The sequence below is a fragment of the Typopeltis vanoorti genome, chromosome 9, assembly GCF_054136105.1.
Source record: "Typopeltis vanoorti isolate ZY-2024b chromosome 9, IOZ_Tvanoo_1.0, whole genome shotgun sequence".
Lineage (NCBI taxonomy): Eukaryota > Metazoa > Arthropoda > Arachnida > Uropygi > Thelyphonidae > Typopeltis > Typopeltis vanoorti.
The window spans coordinates 51,674,821-51,691,537 of record NC_143557.1 but is presented as its reverse complement, the minus strand read 5'-3'; the positions used below and the strand labels follow the sequence as shown (position 1 = coordinate 51,691,537).

Here is a 16,717-nt window from a genome sequence, read left to right as displayed (position 1 = left end):
AGCTCAAAACAACGAACAAGGAAAAGAATTGCCCATTGCTTTCTTCAGTAAGAAACTAAATTCCTGTCAAATGAAATGGTCAACCATTGAAAGGGAAGCTTTTTGCGTCTTGGAGGCATTGAAAAAGTTTGACACATGGGTATTTGGTGCTGAAATACAGGTAATTTCAGATCATAACCCTCTGACCTATCTAACTAAAAGTGCCCCTCATGGTGCCAAGTTGTCCCGATGGGCTTTAGCCCTACAACGTTATAATCTGACTGTTACATATAGAAAGGGTAGTCGTCACGGTAACGCTGATGCCCTTTCCAGATTAAAAACTGATATAATTAATTAATGCTATTGGCTTGTTTCTTAATAATGATTATATATTTTCTTGATGTTTAGTTAATGATAATTATATAGTTTTTTTTTTGTGTGTGTGGGAGCTGCATCGCACCATAAAGCTCTCACCTCATTTCTTGTATTTTAGAGTCAATTACTCGCCTGAGTTTTTTTTAGATGCAACATCGACACTCCTGTGACGGATGTGCTTCCCCCAAAGGGAGCTGTAAAGATTTTTGTCACAAAGACTTGCGAATTCTCTTTAAAACTGTGTACTTTGGCGAGGAGGCGCTGCAGTCGTGACAGAAGCAGACGACGCTTAGGACTTGATTAGCAAAGTTTCCGCTGTGTGTGGTATCCATTTTTTTTAAATGTGCCCGAAGTGAAAGAATAAGTACAACATTAGTGTTTGAAGGCAAATTATAATGTTTTTGTAGTTTCAAGAATCTTGTAAAGCAAGTTTGTGTCAAGTTTTTCAGAAATAAATAACATCACTAGAGTTACATCAGTGAAATGCGTATGAATGTGTTCTAAAAGTATACGTATAAGCGAGCATTCATTCTGCGTAATGATCAAGACTTTCACCAGCTTTACCACTCATCACAAGTCCGAATTTTACTCTATTGTTTTCTGAGAAGGCACAGATTATAGAAGTTAATGTAGCAAATTATCAGTCTACCTGCAAAGCAGGATAGCACAAATCAACAGATTGTATGGCAGGAGGAAGATGGATATGAGGTTGAAGTGTAGTTGCAGCAACACAAGATGATGGATGCATAAAGGTGAGGATGAGACAGGTGGGAATGGAAATCACAGTCAGGATCAGGGTAACAGAGTGGTCAGACTGAAGAGAGAGGTGTTTTATAGCAGCTAGAATAGAGAATGTTGGTGCTGGAATAATGGCCTCAAACATACACAGTGATTATTATATTTATACAGAAATTTAATGAGCATTCAAAACAAGAGAGCTGAGTTTGTTGCAATGATTGAGATGGTATGCCCAAAAATAATTGGAATAAGTGAAATTTGGTTGTCTGAGGAGGATATGATGTCGGAATAGAACTAAAAGGACATATAATTTTCCAGAAGGATAGAAATGTGAAAAGAGAAGGGGGGAGGGAGAGTGCTGTTAATGATTGCAGAGGAACTGTGTCCACAAAGTGCGGAAATTGAGAGTGAATGCACAGATTTTGAATCTGTGTGGTATGAAGCTGAAATAAACAGGCTAGTATATCTGATGGGATGCCGTTATAGACCAGGAAATGCAGAGAATACCGATTGTGAAATGTTTAGGCAAATTAGTTGGGCATGTAAAAAAGAAGGTGATCCTGATGGGAGACTAATTACAGAAATATAGACCGGAAGGAGGAGACAGCGTATGGGAACAAGAAAAGAGAGCTGGTGGAATTTCTGAGCGATAAGTATTTTAAGCAGCATGTGATTGAAGCAACTAGAGGCTTTAATGTCTTGAATTTGGTGATAACTTCACAAGATGCAGTTGTTAATGAAGTGTTGACATTGGTGAGAGTGATCATGAGGTACTTGTTTGGGAAGCAATGAAACAAGAAAAGGTCACTGCAAAAAATGGATACATGTGGAAGTATAAAGCAGGTGATTATAGGAAGCTCTGTAGTCAGTTAGCATCAGCACATTGGTTAGATGAGCTGAGCGAAAAAGATGTTGACAATGCATGGAAACTGACAAGGCAGTATCTGACAAAAAGCAATGTATAACTGCATACCAAGGGTTAAGCGAGTAAAGAGAGTAGGAGTGAAATGAATGAACAGTGCAATTAAGCAAGCTGTGCTGGAAAAAAAAAATGTTATAGAGGAGGTACAATGCAGTTAGCAGTGATTGGATCCATGAAGAGTATAAAGTGCAGGCTAAAAAAAGGTGACGAGCATGGTAAAGAAAGAAAAGGTGCAGTATGAGAGGATTTTGGCTAGTCAGGCCAAGGTTAACCGAAGAGAATTTTTCCACTACATGGCAAGCAAGAGGAAGAATAATTATAGCAGATTAACAATGGTGGATAGTCAAGGCAGCAGACTAAAAGCTGAAAAGGATATAGTGGAATTATTGAACGAGCACTTTATCACATATCATACTGGTGTAAACAATGTTGTGGAATATATAGAAGGGAGGCAATTATTATGAGAATTGGAAGTGAAAGAAACAGAGGTGTATTAGATGTTGGTTGGGTTAGATGTGAATAAGGCTGTGGGAATGGATGACATATCTCCACATATTCCTAAGGAATGTGCACCACAGTTGACTATAACCCTGACTTGGTTATTTAATGAAAGTCTTGTAGTGGGTAGGGTTCCTAAGGAGTGGAAAGAAAGCCTATAGTTGGAGACTTCTGTTTTAGAATCATGCTTGTGGAGGGCACTATTTTGCCTTCTTTCCACTAAGGAGAGACTGCTAAGGAATAGAATACAGGATTGGGTTGATGGACATTAGCATTCTTTATGATGGTTAGCATGGATATGTAAAGGTAGGTTCTGTTTTAGTAATTTACTTGCATTTCATGATAAGGTGACAAGTGTGTTAGATAAGGGAGAATCATATACAGTGATATTCTTAGATTTTGCAAAAGCATTTGATAGATTACCACATGATAAGCTGGTGTACAAGCTGAAGAGGATGGGAACAGATGGATTGGTTAGATGGATCAGAGATTGGCTCTCTGAATGATACCAGCAGGTTGAGTATGACGGCATAGTGTCTCAAAAAAAGGAGGTTAACCAGTGGAATGCCCAAAAATTCTTTTTTGGGCCCCTGCTGTTTAACTTGTTTGTAAACAATATGTCATGTGGACTGACTGGGGATCTCCAGTTATTTGCTGATGACGCAAAGTTAGGAAGAATTATAAGTAGCACTGCTGATGTTAATTCCCTTTAGGAATACTTGAATAAACTTTTTACTTGGACAAAAGAGTGGGATTGTAGTTTTAATATCAGTAAGTGCAAGGTGTTACATTTTGGAGTGCATAAATATAAGGCTGTGTACTATATCGATGGTGCTGTACTGCAAGAACTGGATGAGATTAGAGAGCTGAGAGTGATGGTTGACAGTAGACTGAAGTTTGGAGGGCATATTGCTAGAGTTGCAAAGGCTGCACATCATAGTATTGCTATGATAAGAAGTACTTTAACATGTAAGGATAAGGAAGTGGTTGTGCCACTGTATAAGGCACTGGTCAGACCACACTTGTGCTCAGATCTGGTCACCTGGTTTTCAATGTGATGTGGAGACATTGGAGAGGGTCCAGAGATGAGTGACTAAGACAATATCAGGACTTTCGAATGCTGGCTGTGGAGACAGAGATTTAAGAAATGTGAATTGCAGAATTTGGTGGACAGTAGGAAGAGAGGTGATATGATAGAGATATTTAAGTTAGTGAGAGGATTTTATCAGATTAATCCAGAGGGGATTATAAAATGAGTAGATGGTGAGAGGGGAAGAACCAGGTCATTCCTGGAAGTTGTGTAAAAGTGTGGTTTGGAGGGGTGTGAGGAGCAGATTTTTTACATGGAGAATTGTCAGTGAATGAAACACATAACCAGAATGTGTTGTTAATTCAAGGAGTGTTAAGGATTTTAAGATTTTATATGATAAATATGTTGTCAGCTGAATGAGTCTGCCGACTCCATGGAGGGTATAATAATAATAATAATAATAATAATAATAATAATATCATCTATCACAAGTGTTGCATTTTTAATTTTGTTTATTGAAGTATGTGTGTTTTTATAAAGGAAGGAGAATGACCTACCAAACTCCTTGAGTGTTTGGTAGGTCATTCTCCTGATAATAACAGTCCTGATAATAACCTAGTTCATTGGCTAGGTTATTATCAGGACTATCTATACTTTCAACTATTAGCCAAAGTAGAACATTATGTTTGTATATTTTTGGAATACCATAAATTCTAGGAGAGCATGAGTGATGTGGTAATAGCTTGTTAACAGTGTCTGAAAATTCAAGAAGCAAAGACTCAAGAAATTTAAGCTTTATTTTTAATTCTATTAGTTGGATTATAGTTCACAAATCGATAAGTGTTGTCAAAAACTAATGATTCATTTGATGAAGATAGGTTGATCAGTTTAAAAGGGCTATAACATTACCCTTGTCAGCCTTTGTGATAATGATATCCTTATTAGCTTATTAATTTTGATCAGTATATAGCATCCAGTTTACAACAGTTCTATGACTTTATTAAGCAGCAGCAGTTCATTATTTAGGATGTGGCTGGACAGGTTAATCACACATACCAGCCAATACATATATGCTAACTCTCACCACTACCACCTTCACAAAAACATGGAATCGTTAACACCCTCAAAAACAGAGCTATATAATAATTTGTTCTAATGAACAAGGTCATAAGCAAGAATTATAAATTATTAGCAATACACTTATAAACAATGGCTACAGCAAAAATAACAAAATTCTTTGCAAAACTACACCTAAAAATGGAAATAATATAGATTATAGTGAAACCAAAGTTATTTCATACATTAAAGATCTGATAAAATAAACAGAATGCTACACCATTATAACCTTGCAGTTACTTTTACACCACCACCTATAAAATCAAAACACATTCATCTCGTCCAAGGATCTCTCTCCACCAGCTCACCCTACAGTATACAGAATCCAGTACACCTGTAACTTGCCATATATTGGTGAAATTGGATGCACAATTCCAATATCTCTAAAGAAAACAACAACACATCAAATTAAACAATTTCGGTAACTTGGGCCTTTCTGATCATGCTCTTAATGCCTTACACCAAATTGATGGTGTAAGACATAGATGGTATGCCTTACACCATGGATGCAAACTGAAGAAACCCTGTGACATTTTGATCAACTCCTAATCTAAACAATAATGGTACCTAAAAATCTCAGGAATATGGATGGCACACATTCAGTTCAAATAACTTTTGTTTAAAGTTCTCCAGCAAACCCTCATGTTAGGACTCAATAATTGCAGAATATATTTCATATATTTCATATACTATAAATATATTCATATACTAGAATATATTTCATATACATATGCCATCAATATGGGCTTTGTTCTAATTTATCTGTGAGTAACCCTAGCCTAACTGATTTTATTCTGTTAGTAATTTCTAGTGAAAAAGCTAATAGGAGATTATAAATTAAGTGGATATTAAATCCAACATTAGTTCAAAACCGAATACAGAAACTATAAAAATTTTGTGTGAAATTTAACCAGAGAGCTTAATGGGAATACACTCGCCGCCATACTACGAGTTCCCTAGCCGAACCTAATAGGTGACATGAATGCTAGCGTCCATATATTCGTCTCCTATTGGTCCATTTTAATAAGGTTTCACCAACAGGAGATATTTGGTTTCACCAAATGGACCAATAGGAGATGAATATATGGATGTTAGCATTCATATCACCTACTGGGTTTTCGAGTAGGGCAACTCATAGTAGGAATTTTTTTTTCTTTTCACCAGAAGTCAAGCTAGTAGTATTAATAGTTAACCAAATTGGTGTGACTTTAGCATACCATGTGTATTGTAACAAAGCCTGTGTGTGTGTGTGTGTGTGTGTGTGTGTGTTTAAAGGAATCTTAATACTAACTTAATCGTCTTAATACTAACCTTAGCTATAACTTATGTGATTATCATCACTCGTACGCTATCCTGCTTTGCCATTCATGAGATCATGCTGGTGTGAACGTGCCCAACAATACTATGGCATCTAGAATGCCTTTAAATGTCAGCAATACATTTTCTAGTTAGTTAGTTTATATCTGTTGTTTCACTTGTAATGTATATTTTTGGATTTCACCTTTTTTGTGTGTGCATGCATGCATGCTCATGCTCCAAGTGACAATGACCTTGATATGAAGGTTGAAACATCAGGCAATCATTTTGGTTTATATTAAATTGAAGTTACTACTCTAATGCAGCCGTTTTCATAATTTATTAGACAGAACATGGTGAATATTATGTAAATACCAAAGGTCTTGAAATGTAGCCTGATCAGACCATATTCCTTTGCATTAGAAAAATTTGTTTTCTTTCTTTCTTGTACTAACCAGGAAAAGTCAAATTAGGGCATTACAAATCTGAAAAAAAGTGTACATAAAAATAGTTAAATCACCAAATGGCAGAGCCATAAAACAGTACCATCCAACTGTGATATCAAAGCAGTCCCTCTCAACAGTGATACCAAAGTTAATTAAAGTTTTTCCACTTGGTTATGCTATAAATTAAAGATACCAAGAAATTATATACTTGGTTTAATCCTTTATCCAAGTGTAAGCAAACAGGTTTGCACCTGAACTATTTTCAAGACTGGGGCAACTCATGGTAAAGGTGGTATGACTTCCCATCACTTGTCTTAGTATCCCATAATGCAAAGCATATATCCTTGCAGACATATAATGCTATGCATTATAGGAAGGGTCACTATCCAGACTGGTTTCGATCTTTATTGAGGTGAAAAAGTAAAGGGTTGCTAATCATAGGCCTAGAGTAATTAGTATAGGGTGCAAGAAAGCCTGATAGTATTAGGAAGAAAGACAGATAAACAGCATAAGAGATAGAGAAAAGGCCTCAGTTATTTTATATCATGATATAGCCAAAGGCTATCAGTTTTCCTTTTTCACCAATCACATAAACGAATAACCAAAAGAGCAATTGAAACTAAAGTGCAAAGATGACTGATACCCAGGTGGTTAGCCCCAACTGGGTTAACTGCTTTGAGTTGGCCTTCTCTGTCTGGGATTGCTCCCTGCAATTGACTATAATACCACATTGAATTAAAAGGATGGAACTATTTAAAAAACATCTCAAAGCAAAAATAGATTTATCTCTCCCCTGGTGAATATTGCATAATGTAGTTGGTCTGCACCATCTAGTCAAAAATTTGATATCTCCTAGAATGCTTCTTTCTAAATAAAAAAAGTCTGACTGAACAATAAAATTTCCACAATACAATATTATAAAGCATTTGGATGTCATATTGCTGGTTTTCAAATCCATGTTTCTTTCTAACCTTCCATAAATGGTATTTTAATTCATTAATTATAAAAATTAAAATTCTCTTCTTATTGCTGACAGGTGGTGGCTATTGTAAAAAAAATAACCTGTTCTGTTGTAAGTAATGGAATGCCCAACACATTACATAATCTGTTCCAAATACGCAGGGCAAGAGGGCAACTGTAGAATGCACGTTCTACTGTTTCCATTCGGTAACAGATTGGATCTCTGATGTTAACGTACCTCCATTTGATGGTACCGACTGGAGGGTGGCCATATGCAATTCTCCAATCAAGATCTCTCCTGTTATGGTACCCTTAGAACTTCAAGTTATGAAACAAAATATTGTTGTCCGTACCCATGGAAATTCACGGCAAAAGAGATTAAAGATTTCTTTATACCAAATTTTACTTTTTTTTAATGGAAAGAATGTCAATTCCAGGGTGTTTTAGCAGTCTTAGAGTTAAACACAGAGTGTAGTAGTAGTATTCAGGAATAATCTCAGCTTTTGGACCTGTATAATCATTAACTTCAAACAGGGGAAGATGAGAACCCAAGTAGTAACGGAGAAGGTCTGCACATGAGTGATCAGTCTGCAATATTTTATGGATTTTAGAAGCTGTATTGCTTAGATAGCAGAATTTTAAGACTGGAAGTCCAAATCCTCCATGCTTCTTTGATAGTTGAAGAAATTCCTTTTTAACTTCTTGGTAGACCAAAAAAATTGCAGAGGCTTACTATATAATTGCTTTTCTTCAGCTTCTGTGATGTCTATAATATTCATTATGTATAACTGAGCATTACTGAGGTCTCATCAGTGGGAATTAGACCCAGAAGTGATACCAAGGTTGAAGTAATGCATAAGTCATATTTTCATATACGAGTTACCAAAAGGTGTTAACTTATTATTAAAATACTCTGGATTAGAGATAATTATTGACAGTTTTTCCACTTGGTAATACTATAAATTAAAGATACCGAGAAATTGTATACTTAGTTTAATCCTTCATCCAAGTGTAAGCAAATAAGTTTGCACAGGAACTATTTTCAGGACTGGGGCAACTCGTAATAAAGGTGGTATGACTTCACATCACTTGCCTTAGTATGAAGTCATAAAACCTTTACCATGAGTTGCCCTAGTCCTGAAAATAGTTCAGGTGCAAACTTGTTTGCTTACACTTGGATAAAGGATTAAACCAACTATATAATTTCTTGGTATCTTTAATTTAGTGTCCAAAGGTTATTCAAAAAAAAAAAAAAAAAGTGTTAACCATTTATGACTAAACACACAATAATAGTCACATTAATACTTTGTTACTCAAAATGCAATATAAGATTTCCAATGCTCAATATATATGAATTCTTACCTAATGAAAAGGCAGAATCAGTATTCTTCAATTTTATTACCAAGTCTGAATTTAAAGAATTGATATCTTCTTTCCCACTATCAGTAAGTTCGTTCAATCTTCCACTCCAGAATTCTGGTATATATCTGTAAAGATTTTTTTTTTTTTTTTTAGTAGTTGCTCTATTTCAGACAATAAGATGAAGAATGGATCCAGATAAGTTAATAAAAACATGAAAAATTCAACAAAATTGAAAACACACACACACACAAAATGTCAAAATAACATAAAAATTTCATCCAATACACATTTTCATATCTTCAATATCTAGGCCAGCATTTCCCAAACTTTTCCGATGACGAAACACTTCACAAATCCTGAAATTTTCACGGAACACCTTGGTTATTTTGTAATGTATTAAATAACAATTAAGTGTTAATTTAGCTGATTTTTATTATTAATTAATAATTGATCATTAATTATTAATTAAACATAAACATCATTAAATTAATTTGTGCTGATTTTCATTGACATATCCCATTCTGATCACCAAAAATTTATATTATAATTATAAGTACTTACGAGTGAATGCAGACTTTTTTTTGTCCTATGTGCTGGTAGTTTTCCCCTCCTTTTGTATATCCTGGAGATCGTAGTGGATGACTCACTATCTGTTGCTCACAAACACCTTCAATAAGAGATTTCTTAATATCAAAATTAAACAAAGTTCTTTGTCTCTTATTCATATTAAAATTTAAATCTGCAGGCCTATTACTTTTAAAAAATCATGGCACTATGGTTTCAAAACTTTCACCCTACAATACGAACATACATACATACATACATCTTCAAGGCCCACTCTTCCTAATTGTGTTGTGGGGGCAACAGCTGCAAGAGGAACCTCCAATAGTCACGATCCTCTACCACCAAGCTTAGATGTTCTGGTGGGATTCCCAAACGTGTCCACCCAAGGTTTTGGATATAATCTATCCAGCGAGTCCTCGGCCTTCCACGTGGCCTCCCACCCTCTGGCTTGGCAAAGAGGGCCTGCTGAAGGAGCCTCTCTTGTGGCATTCTGACCAGGTGCCCGTACCAGCGTAACTGTGATCTCTCAACACGGAGAAGCAGCGGTTGAGTATTGAGGGTTTCCCGAATTGCAGAGCTTTTGACTCTGTCGAGTTTTGTCAGCCCCGCAACCCCTCGAAGGAACCTCATTTCAGCCGCTTGGATTCGTGTCCACATTCTTTTGGTCATTACCCAACTCTCATGACCATAGGTGAGGATGGGGACATAGACTGTATTGAAGACAGCCAGCTTTGCCTTCTGGCTTAACTCCCACTTCAATACTACCGAACGGCCAAGCTCCCACAATATTGAACTTGCTAAGCCAATTCGAGTATCTAGCTCCACGTCCCATTTTCCATCATTCGTGAATATGGACCCAAGGTATTTAAACTTCTCCACCTGTCTCATTGGGACTCCACTTACATTTAGGGTGCACTGGGATGGTTGTCTTGAGACCACAAATGTTTCAGTTTTGGCCACACTGATCTTCATTCCAGCATCTGCACAAACAGCTACAAACCTATCCAGGGTCCACTGGAGGTCATCTGTGGAAGAGCTAAGCAGAACTAGGTCATCTGCAAAAAGCAGACATCCAATCCTACATTTTCCAATTCTGACACACTCACTGCCTCGGCTGTGCCTATCAATCCAGTCCATAAATATTATGAAAAGGAGGGGTGACAGAACACACCCTTGGCAGAGGCCAACGGAGACTGTGAAAGGTTCAGACTTTGTGCTGTTTACCCTGACACAAAACTCTGGGCATTCATACAGGGACTTGATGGCAGCTAATAGTTGACCATCCACTCCATACTCCTGTACTACTTGCCAAAGCTTATCCCGAGGAACCTGGTCATGTGCCTTCTCCAAGTCCACAAAACATGTATAAACATTCTTGGCATATTCCCAAGATTTCTCAAAGACTTGCCTTAAAGTGAAGATTTGGTCAGTTGTGCTTCTACCAGGATGTAAGCCACATTGTTCTTCCTGGAACTTTGACTCTACTATGCTCCTGCACAGTCTCTCCAAGCACTTAACATACACTTTCCCAGGCAGGCTGAGCAGAGAGATGCCACGATAGTTACTGCAATCCTTCTGGTCTCCCTTCTTAAAGACTGGTATTATTATTCCTGTCTGCCATTGCTTTGGTGCTCACCCAGATATCCAAGCAGCCTGACACACTCGAGTCAGCCAGAGAACACGTCTCAATTTAAGGCTTTTAGCATTTCGGGCCGAATTTCATCATCGCCAGCAGCCTTGCCCGATTTTAGCGATTTTATTGCTAAATGGACCTCTTCTGGTGTGAGACTAGTCATTGCCCCGATCTGCACCTCTTGGATGTCCACAACTGCTGGGCCACCCGGGTTAAGAAGGCTCTCAAAGTATTCCCTCCATCTGTGGACGATATCCTTCTCGGTTGTTAAAAGTGCATCATCAGAGGCCTTAATTGCCCTTGCTGTGCACGATTTCCTCCCTCGAAGGCGGCAGATGGTCTGCCAGAATACTTTGTTTGCATTTGCATAGGATGAGTCTAATCTTTCTCCAAAGGATTCCCTAGCCTTCTGCTTTGCTGTCTTTACTGCCTTAGCAGCAGCTTTTCGTGCCTCAGCATACCGCAAACGCATCTCAGGTGACCTGACTCTAAGCCATGTTAGGTAGGACTCCTTTTTTGCCTGGACAGTTTATCGGACTTCTTGGTTCCACCAAGGTGTCCTTTTCTCACTGCCCGTTGCCACGCCGAGCCGCTTTCTGCCACACCATGAGAGTGCAGAGGCAGTGACAGCTGTTCTGAACAGCTTCCATTCCTCCTCAACATCTGCAGTATGCTTGGGAATCTCTTTGAACCTGGAGGAAATGTCATCTGCAAAATTCTTCCTCACAGCCTCATTTTCCAATGTCTCCCATTTCACGTGGCATAGCTGATTAGTCCTACCAGCACTGATGGTAGCATCTGGTTTCTGAAGCTATAGAAGTGCACACAACAAGGTGGTGGTCAGTTGACAATTCTGCCCCTCTTCTCACACGAACATCCAACACTGAGGAAAATAGGTCTGCTGAGACAATAAAGAAGTCAATCAGAGACCTTTGTTCTAGTGTATCCCTGTACCAGGTATACTTATGGACTTCTCGGTGCTGGAAGAAGGTATTCATTATGGACAAGCTGTTGGTACAGCAGAAGTCCAATAACTTCAACCCATTCGCGTTAAGGTCAGGGGCAATACGAACTTGCAAACAAAATATTCGGTATTACTAGATTTGAGAACCGGATACAGACTACCTTGATCTTCAATTTTAGTGGAAAAATTTTCTTTATACTTCCTTGCTGATTGGTCACTGACATTTGCCACACAGATGTCATTTCATTCAATTTTGAGAACAGAGGATATGCCACCCACTGTTATAATCTGCTTGCAGCTAGTTTTTATGACCAGTCATAAACAGCAGTATTCCCTTTCCCAAATGTTGAAAGGTTTCAACGTGTGAAAAAATTAACGATAATTCATGAATACTTCCACGTTTAAAAATACATGGCTTGGTCACTAATATTTGCTACACAGATGTTATTAGGTGTTCTGGGTCTGAGCTTTTCGACATATTCACGAATATTATTCTCCTCAGAATATTTCCACTATAAAATCTTTATTCATGAAAAATGCTTAGAAAACTAAAATGACAAATTCCAGGAGAACTTCTTGCGGAACACTTATTCACCTTCCGCAGAACACAGTTTGGGAAACCCTGATCTAGGTCATCAAAACAAACACTAACAATATACACTTCCACTTATGACCATGAAAACTTATACTGGCATCCATTGTGACTAGTCTACCTCAGCTATCCAAATGACACATTGAGCAATGTATTCCACAAAAAAAAAAAAGGAAATGTGTGTCAAATCACACATTCCTTGCCAAAGCTATGAAACTTGGAATCTCTGCTTTCAATCTGCTCCAGCTCAAGATTTCTTTACCTCAGTTTTCTGCTTTTATTTGATGCTTATGACCACTGGTATTCAGACAACAATGCTGCCCTTTTCTATCTCACAAAATGTGATTTCATACAGTTTATATCTTTCTAGAGACTAATATTCTTAACACAAACAGACCCCCCCCCCCCCACTCTAACTTCACAGATAATCCTGGAAGGAAGTCAAAGTATTTGCTAGCAGTCATGATCTAATACATATAACATATCAACCAGAATACCAGACAATTCTCATCATGCTACCAACAATCTAGACTTTTTTTTTTTTTCAAACCAGCTCTCTCTTTCTCCAAATACACTGCAGTTATCTACTCTTCTAGGCAACTCGGACCATAATCTTATCCATGTCTTCTTTTCCCCACGTCAATCTACCAGCCAGTCTCAGTGTTGTACCCTGTAGCACTGCAACAGTGTCAACTGGATGACCACTGGAATTTCTGTGCCTCTTTCCAAGGTTAAATTATTGTTGTCACTCTCCTAATCCAAATACCAGCTCTGAACTAATAACTGAAATAATCCTTACTGGAATGAGGGCATTCGTTCCCCACTCCACTGCAGATCCCTGACCTCTATCCAAAGCTTGTTCTCAAAAAACTATACTGGAGTTCAAGATAAAAAAAACAGTATCTGTTTAATGGCTCAAATCAAACACTCCAATTTCTCACTCAGTTTACACTATAGCTAGAAAATTTTTTTTTTTAAAATTATCATCAAATGTAAAGCAAACTTCATAAGGGTGACATGCAATATGCTTGCATTGTGGTTGATAGTCAGTTAATCCTTATTGTACATTGCTAAGACAGTTGGATATAACTTCAGTCCTTTCTTATTTCCACCTCTCTTCACATCCTGATGGTACCATGGTAATATCACCCACAGATAAGCCAGAGCTTTTGCCATCAGTCTTTTCCTCCAACTTTTGTTTAGACAAAGACAATTCATCTCCTGCAATAAGCAAATTGCTCATCAGATGCCTTCTTTGATCTTTTGACAAAAGGACATCAGAAAAAATCCTCAATTACTCTTGTTACCAATAAATCTCCTGGTCTGGATAGTATCCCTCCAGGTATGCCCCAGAATTAACTTAATATCATCCTGTATTCATTTAGATTAACACAAGATGGGTGTCATATAGGCTGTCATATTTATCTAGAGTCTACCCAATGGCATGGAAACCAGCCTTTATCTAGCCCATACTTAAAAAGGAAGATAAAATCAGCCATCAAACTAAAATCCCATTGTTCTCATCTCAGTACTCTCAAAAGTGATGGAGACAGTTATTAACAACAAATGTCTGTCTCCAAGTAGCAAAAAAGACCCATCAGTTAATTAGGGATCACCAACAAGGATTCCATCATTCTCATTCCACAGCAGACTTCTGTTAACTTTATCCACTGAAAACAGGCCATGGAAAGATCTGGAAAAACTCATGTGTGAATCTTGACATTGTAAAAAACTTTTATCTTGTGTGTCTCCCTCTTGCTCTTTGTGAATGGACTGTCAGCTTCCTGTCTGGTTGTTCCATGTGTCCAGGTGGATGACTTCCTCTCATTCAGATATCTTTATCAATGTTGCAGTACCTAGAGTTGTGTACTTTCATCCACACTCCTCATCCTTTACATCAATGATCTTTCTCTTGTCTGATTACAAATCCTATTCATAGGTTTGCTGATTTCAGTACCATCCATTCCTCATTTGAGAAACTTTGCAGTATTGAATGATTGAAGCTTCAGCACTTGCTATAATCAGTGTCTTAAACACTGATCTCGCCACCCTTCTCAAGTGAGTGCTGAAAATGAATTTTAATGCTGTTCTGGATAATGTCCTTCCAGCTGGCAACTGAATAATCATCACCCATCCTGTATTCATTTAAGCCAGTTTTTCTCAACCTTTCTAAGCCCAAGAAATGCCTAAAAAATGCCTAAAACAATTATAAGAACCACTAAGTACAGAGGAGTAGCTGGGGGGGGGGGGAATCCGCCACCAGGCAGCACTTTTTTTGGCTTTTAAGAAATCTAGCCATACTGTCTATAGCAACTGAGTGATGAAATAGACTTCAATTTTGCAAACAGAAAAGCAACAAAAATAAACAGTGTTTTTAATACGTCTTCTGACTTTTTGTAACTTATTTAAAAACCTATCTAGGAATTACCAACATTTCAGAAAAAGTGTGCCATTTATAGCATAATAAATCTAAAAGCATGTTTTGAATACATATGAAAACATAATTAATTAAACTGGAAGTAAACGTGTATCATCATTGAACAAAGTTTTAATTTTTATTAAACAAATAAATAATATGATATAATTATGTTACTATTTACTTTTAATGACATGGTTGAGCTTCTCGGCCCTTGCCAGAGTTGCTGGATATCTGGCTCAATATTGGTCAACTTCAGTCGAAGATCGGCGCGCGCGCACACACACACACACACACACACACACGCACGCACGCACACACACACACACACACACACACACACACACACACACTAAGATTGATTTCTGTATTTTGTTTTTATCTGAAGGAGCGATGAAAATCCTTTCTTACAAAAATTAGGTTGTAGAAAACTGCATGACGATTTTCAGTGAAGCACTGAAACTCGTTTAATAAAAATTTAATAAACATCACTGAAACTTCAGATAATACGGGAAACTCATTTCTCACTGAAGGCGAGATCCAGAATCAAGCCGAATCAAGATAACGGAATTGCATTTTAAGCCCACTGTCACTTGAAAGCTCAATTAACTGTTCTTTTTTCGATAACGATAGGTCGTTCTCGTGACTATAAGCCTGAAACAGATCTCAAACCCACAGAAATTTCTGATAAACTTTACTCGGAAAATATGTTTTTCAAAATTCTATTTCAGAGTTTTGAGGTGGTCACAAACCCTTTCCAGAGACTCACAATCAACAAAAATATCATTTTCCACTAAAACGGATTCCAATGTTGGAAAAGGTGCAAATTATCTGTCTTTTACATAATTAATCCATAAAAGCAGTTTTTTTCCTCGAATGCCTTTATTTTGTCGTAGGCATCAAGAACAGTTAAAGAATTTGCCTGAAGGGGGGGGATTTAGTTCATTTAATTTCGAAAAAATGTCTGAAAGATAGGATAGTGTTGATAATGCTTCGTTAACAAGGCGTGATGCAAAATCAGAATTACATTCATTTACAAATAATAAAACTTTGTGCCTTAATTGAAATAACCATATTAGTACTTTGCCCCTGGAAAGCCAACAAATTTCAGAATGAAGTAAAAGTTGTATATATTCACTGCCCGTTTTATCTCAGAGTACTGAAACTAACCTGCTATTTAATGGCCGAGCCTTATTAAAATTAATTAGCTTTACAGTTCTTGTGTAGAGGCTTAAGTGCTGTGAGGACATTATGTTGGAGGTTTAATGGATTTTTTACAACACTCAGAAAGAATTAAATTAGAATTTAATACTCCTATATTTCGTCCTAGTCACTAGGACATCTACAGGGATTACAAAAACAATTAATGTAACATGCACACAAAAACTTACAATACTAAGCCCGACCACGTGGGTGACACTAAAGTCCTATCTAGGTGGAGCGCCCTCTAAGGGCGGTAGTAGGTGGCCTGGAATGTAAGGTGGGACCTCTGGTGATGAGTGTTTCCCAAATCTTCGGAAGCTTAATGCAACCGTATTTGTTAAGATTTGGTTGGTTTCTGAGAGCTGCTGCTTCTAAGAAAAGTCTCTCTTTCTTGAATTTGCTGTGGTGGAGCAAGAAAACCACCATGCTCCACCACAGCAAATTCAAGAAAGAGAGACTTTTCTTAGAAGCAGCAGCTCTCAGAAACCAACCAAATCTTAACAAATACGGTTGCATTAAGCTTCCGAAGATTTGGGAAACACTCATCACCAGAGGTCCCACCTTACATTCCAGGCCACCTACTACTGCCCTTAGAGGGCGCTCCACCTAGATAGGACTTTAGT

At 37.6% G+C, this 16,717-nt stretch overlaps 1 protein-coding gene across 1 annotated transcript in view; it reads right to left on the bottom strand.

Annotated features, from left to right (window-relative positions):
* The window catches only part of LOC150103039 (putative pyridoxal-dependent decarboxylase domain-containing protein 2), a 468,473-nt gene that overhangs the window by 61,012 nt on the left and 390,744 nt on the right, over positions 1-16,717 (bottom strand). Inside the window, exon 18 of the mRNA XM_090397610.1 lies at positions 8,723-8,847. Coding sequence (XP_090253736.1) covers positions 8,723-8,847 — 125 coding nt within the window. The remainder of the gene's footprint in view (positions 1-8,722; positions 8,848-16,717) is intronic.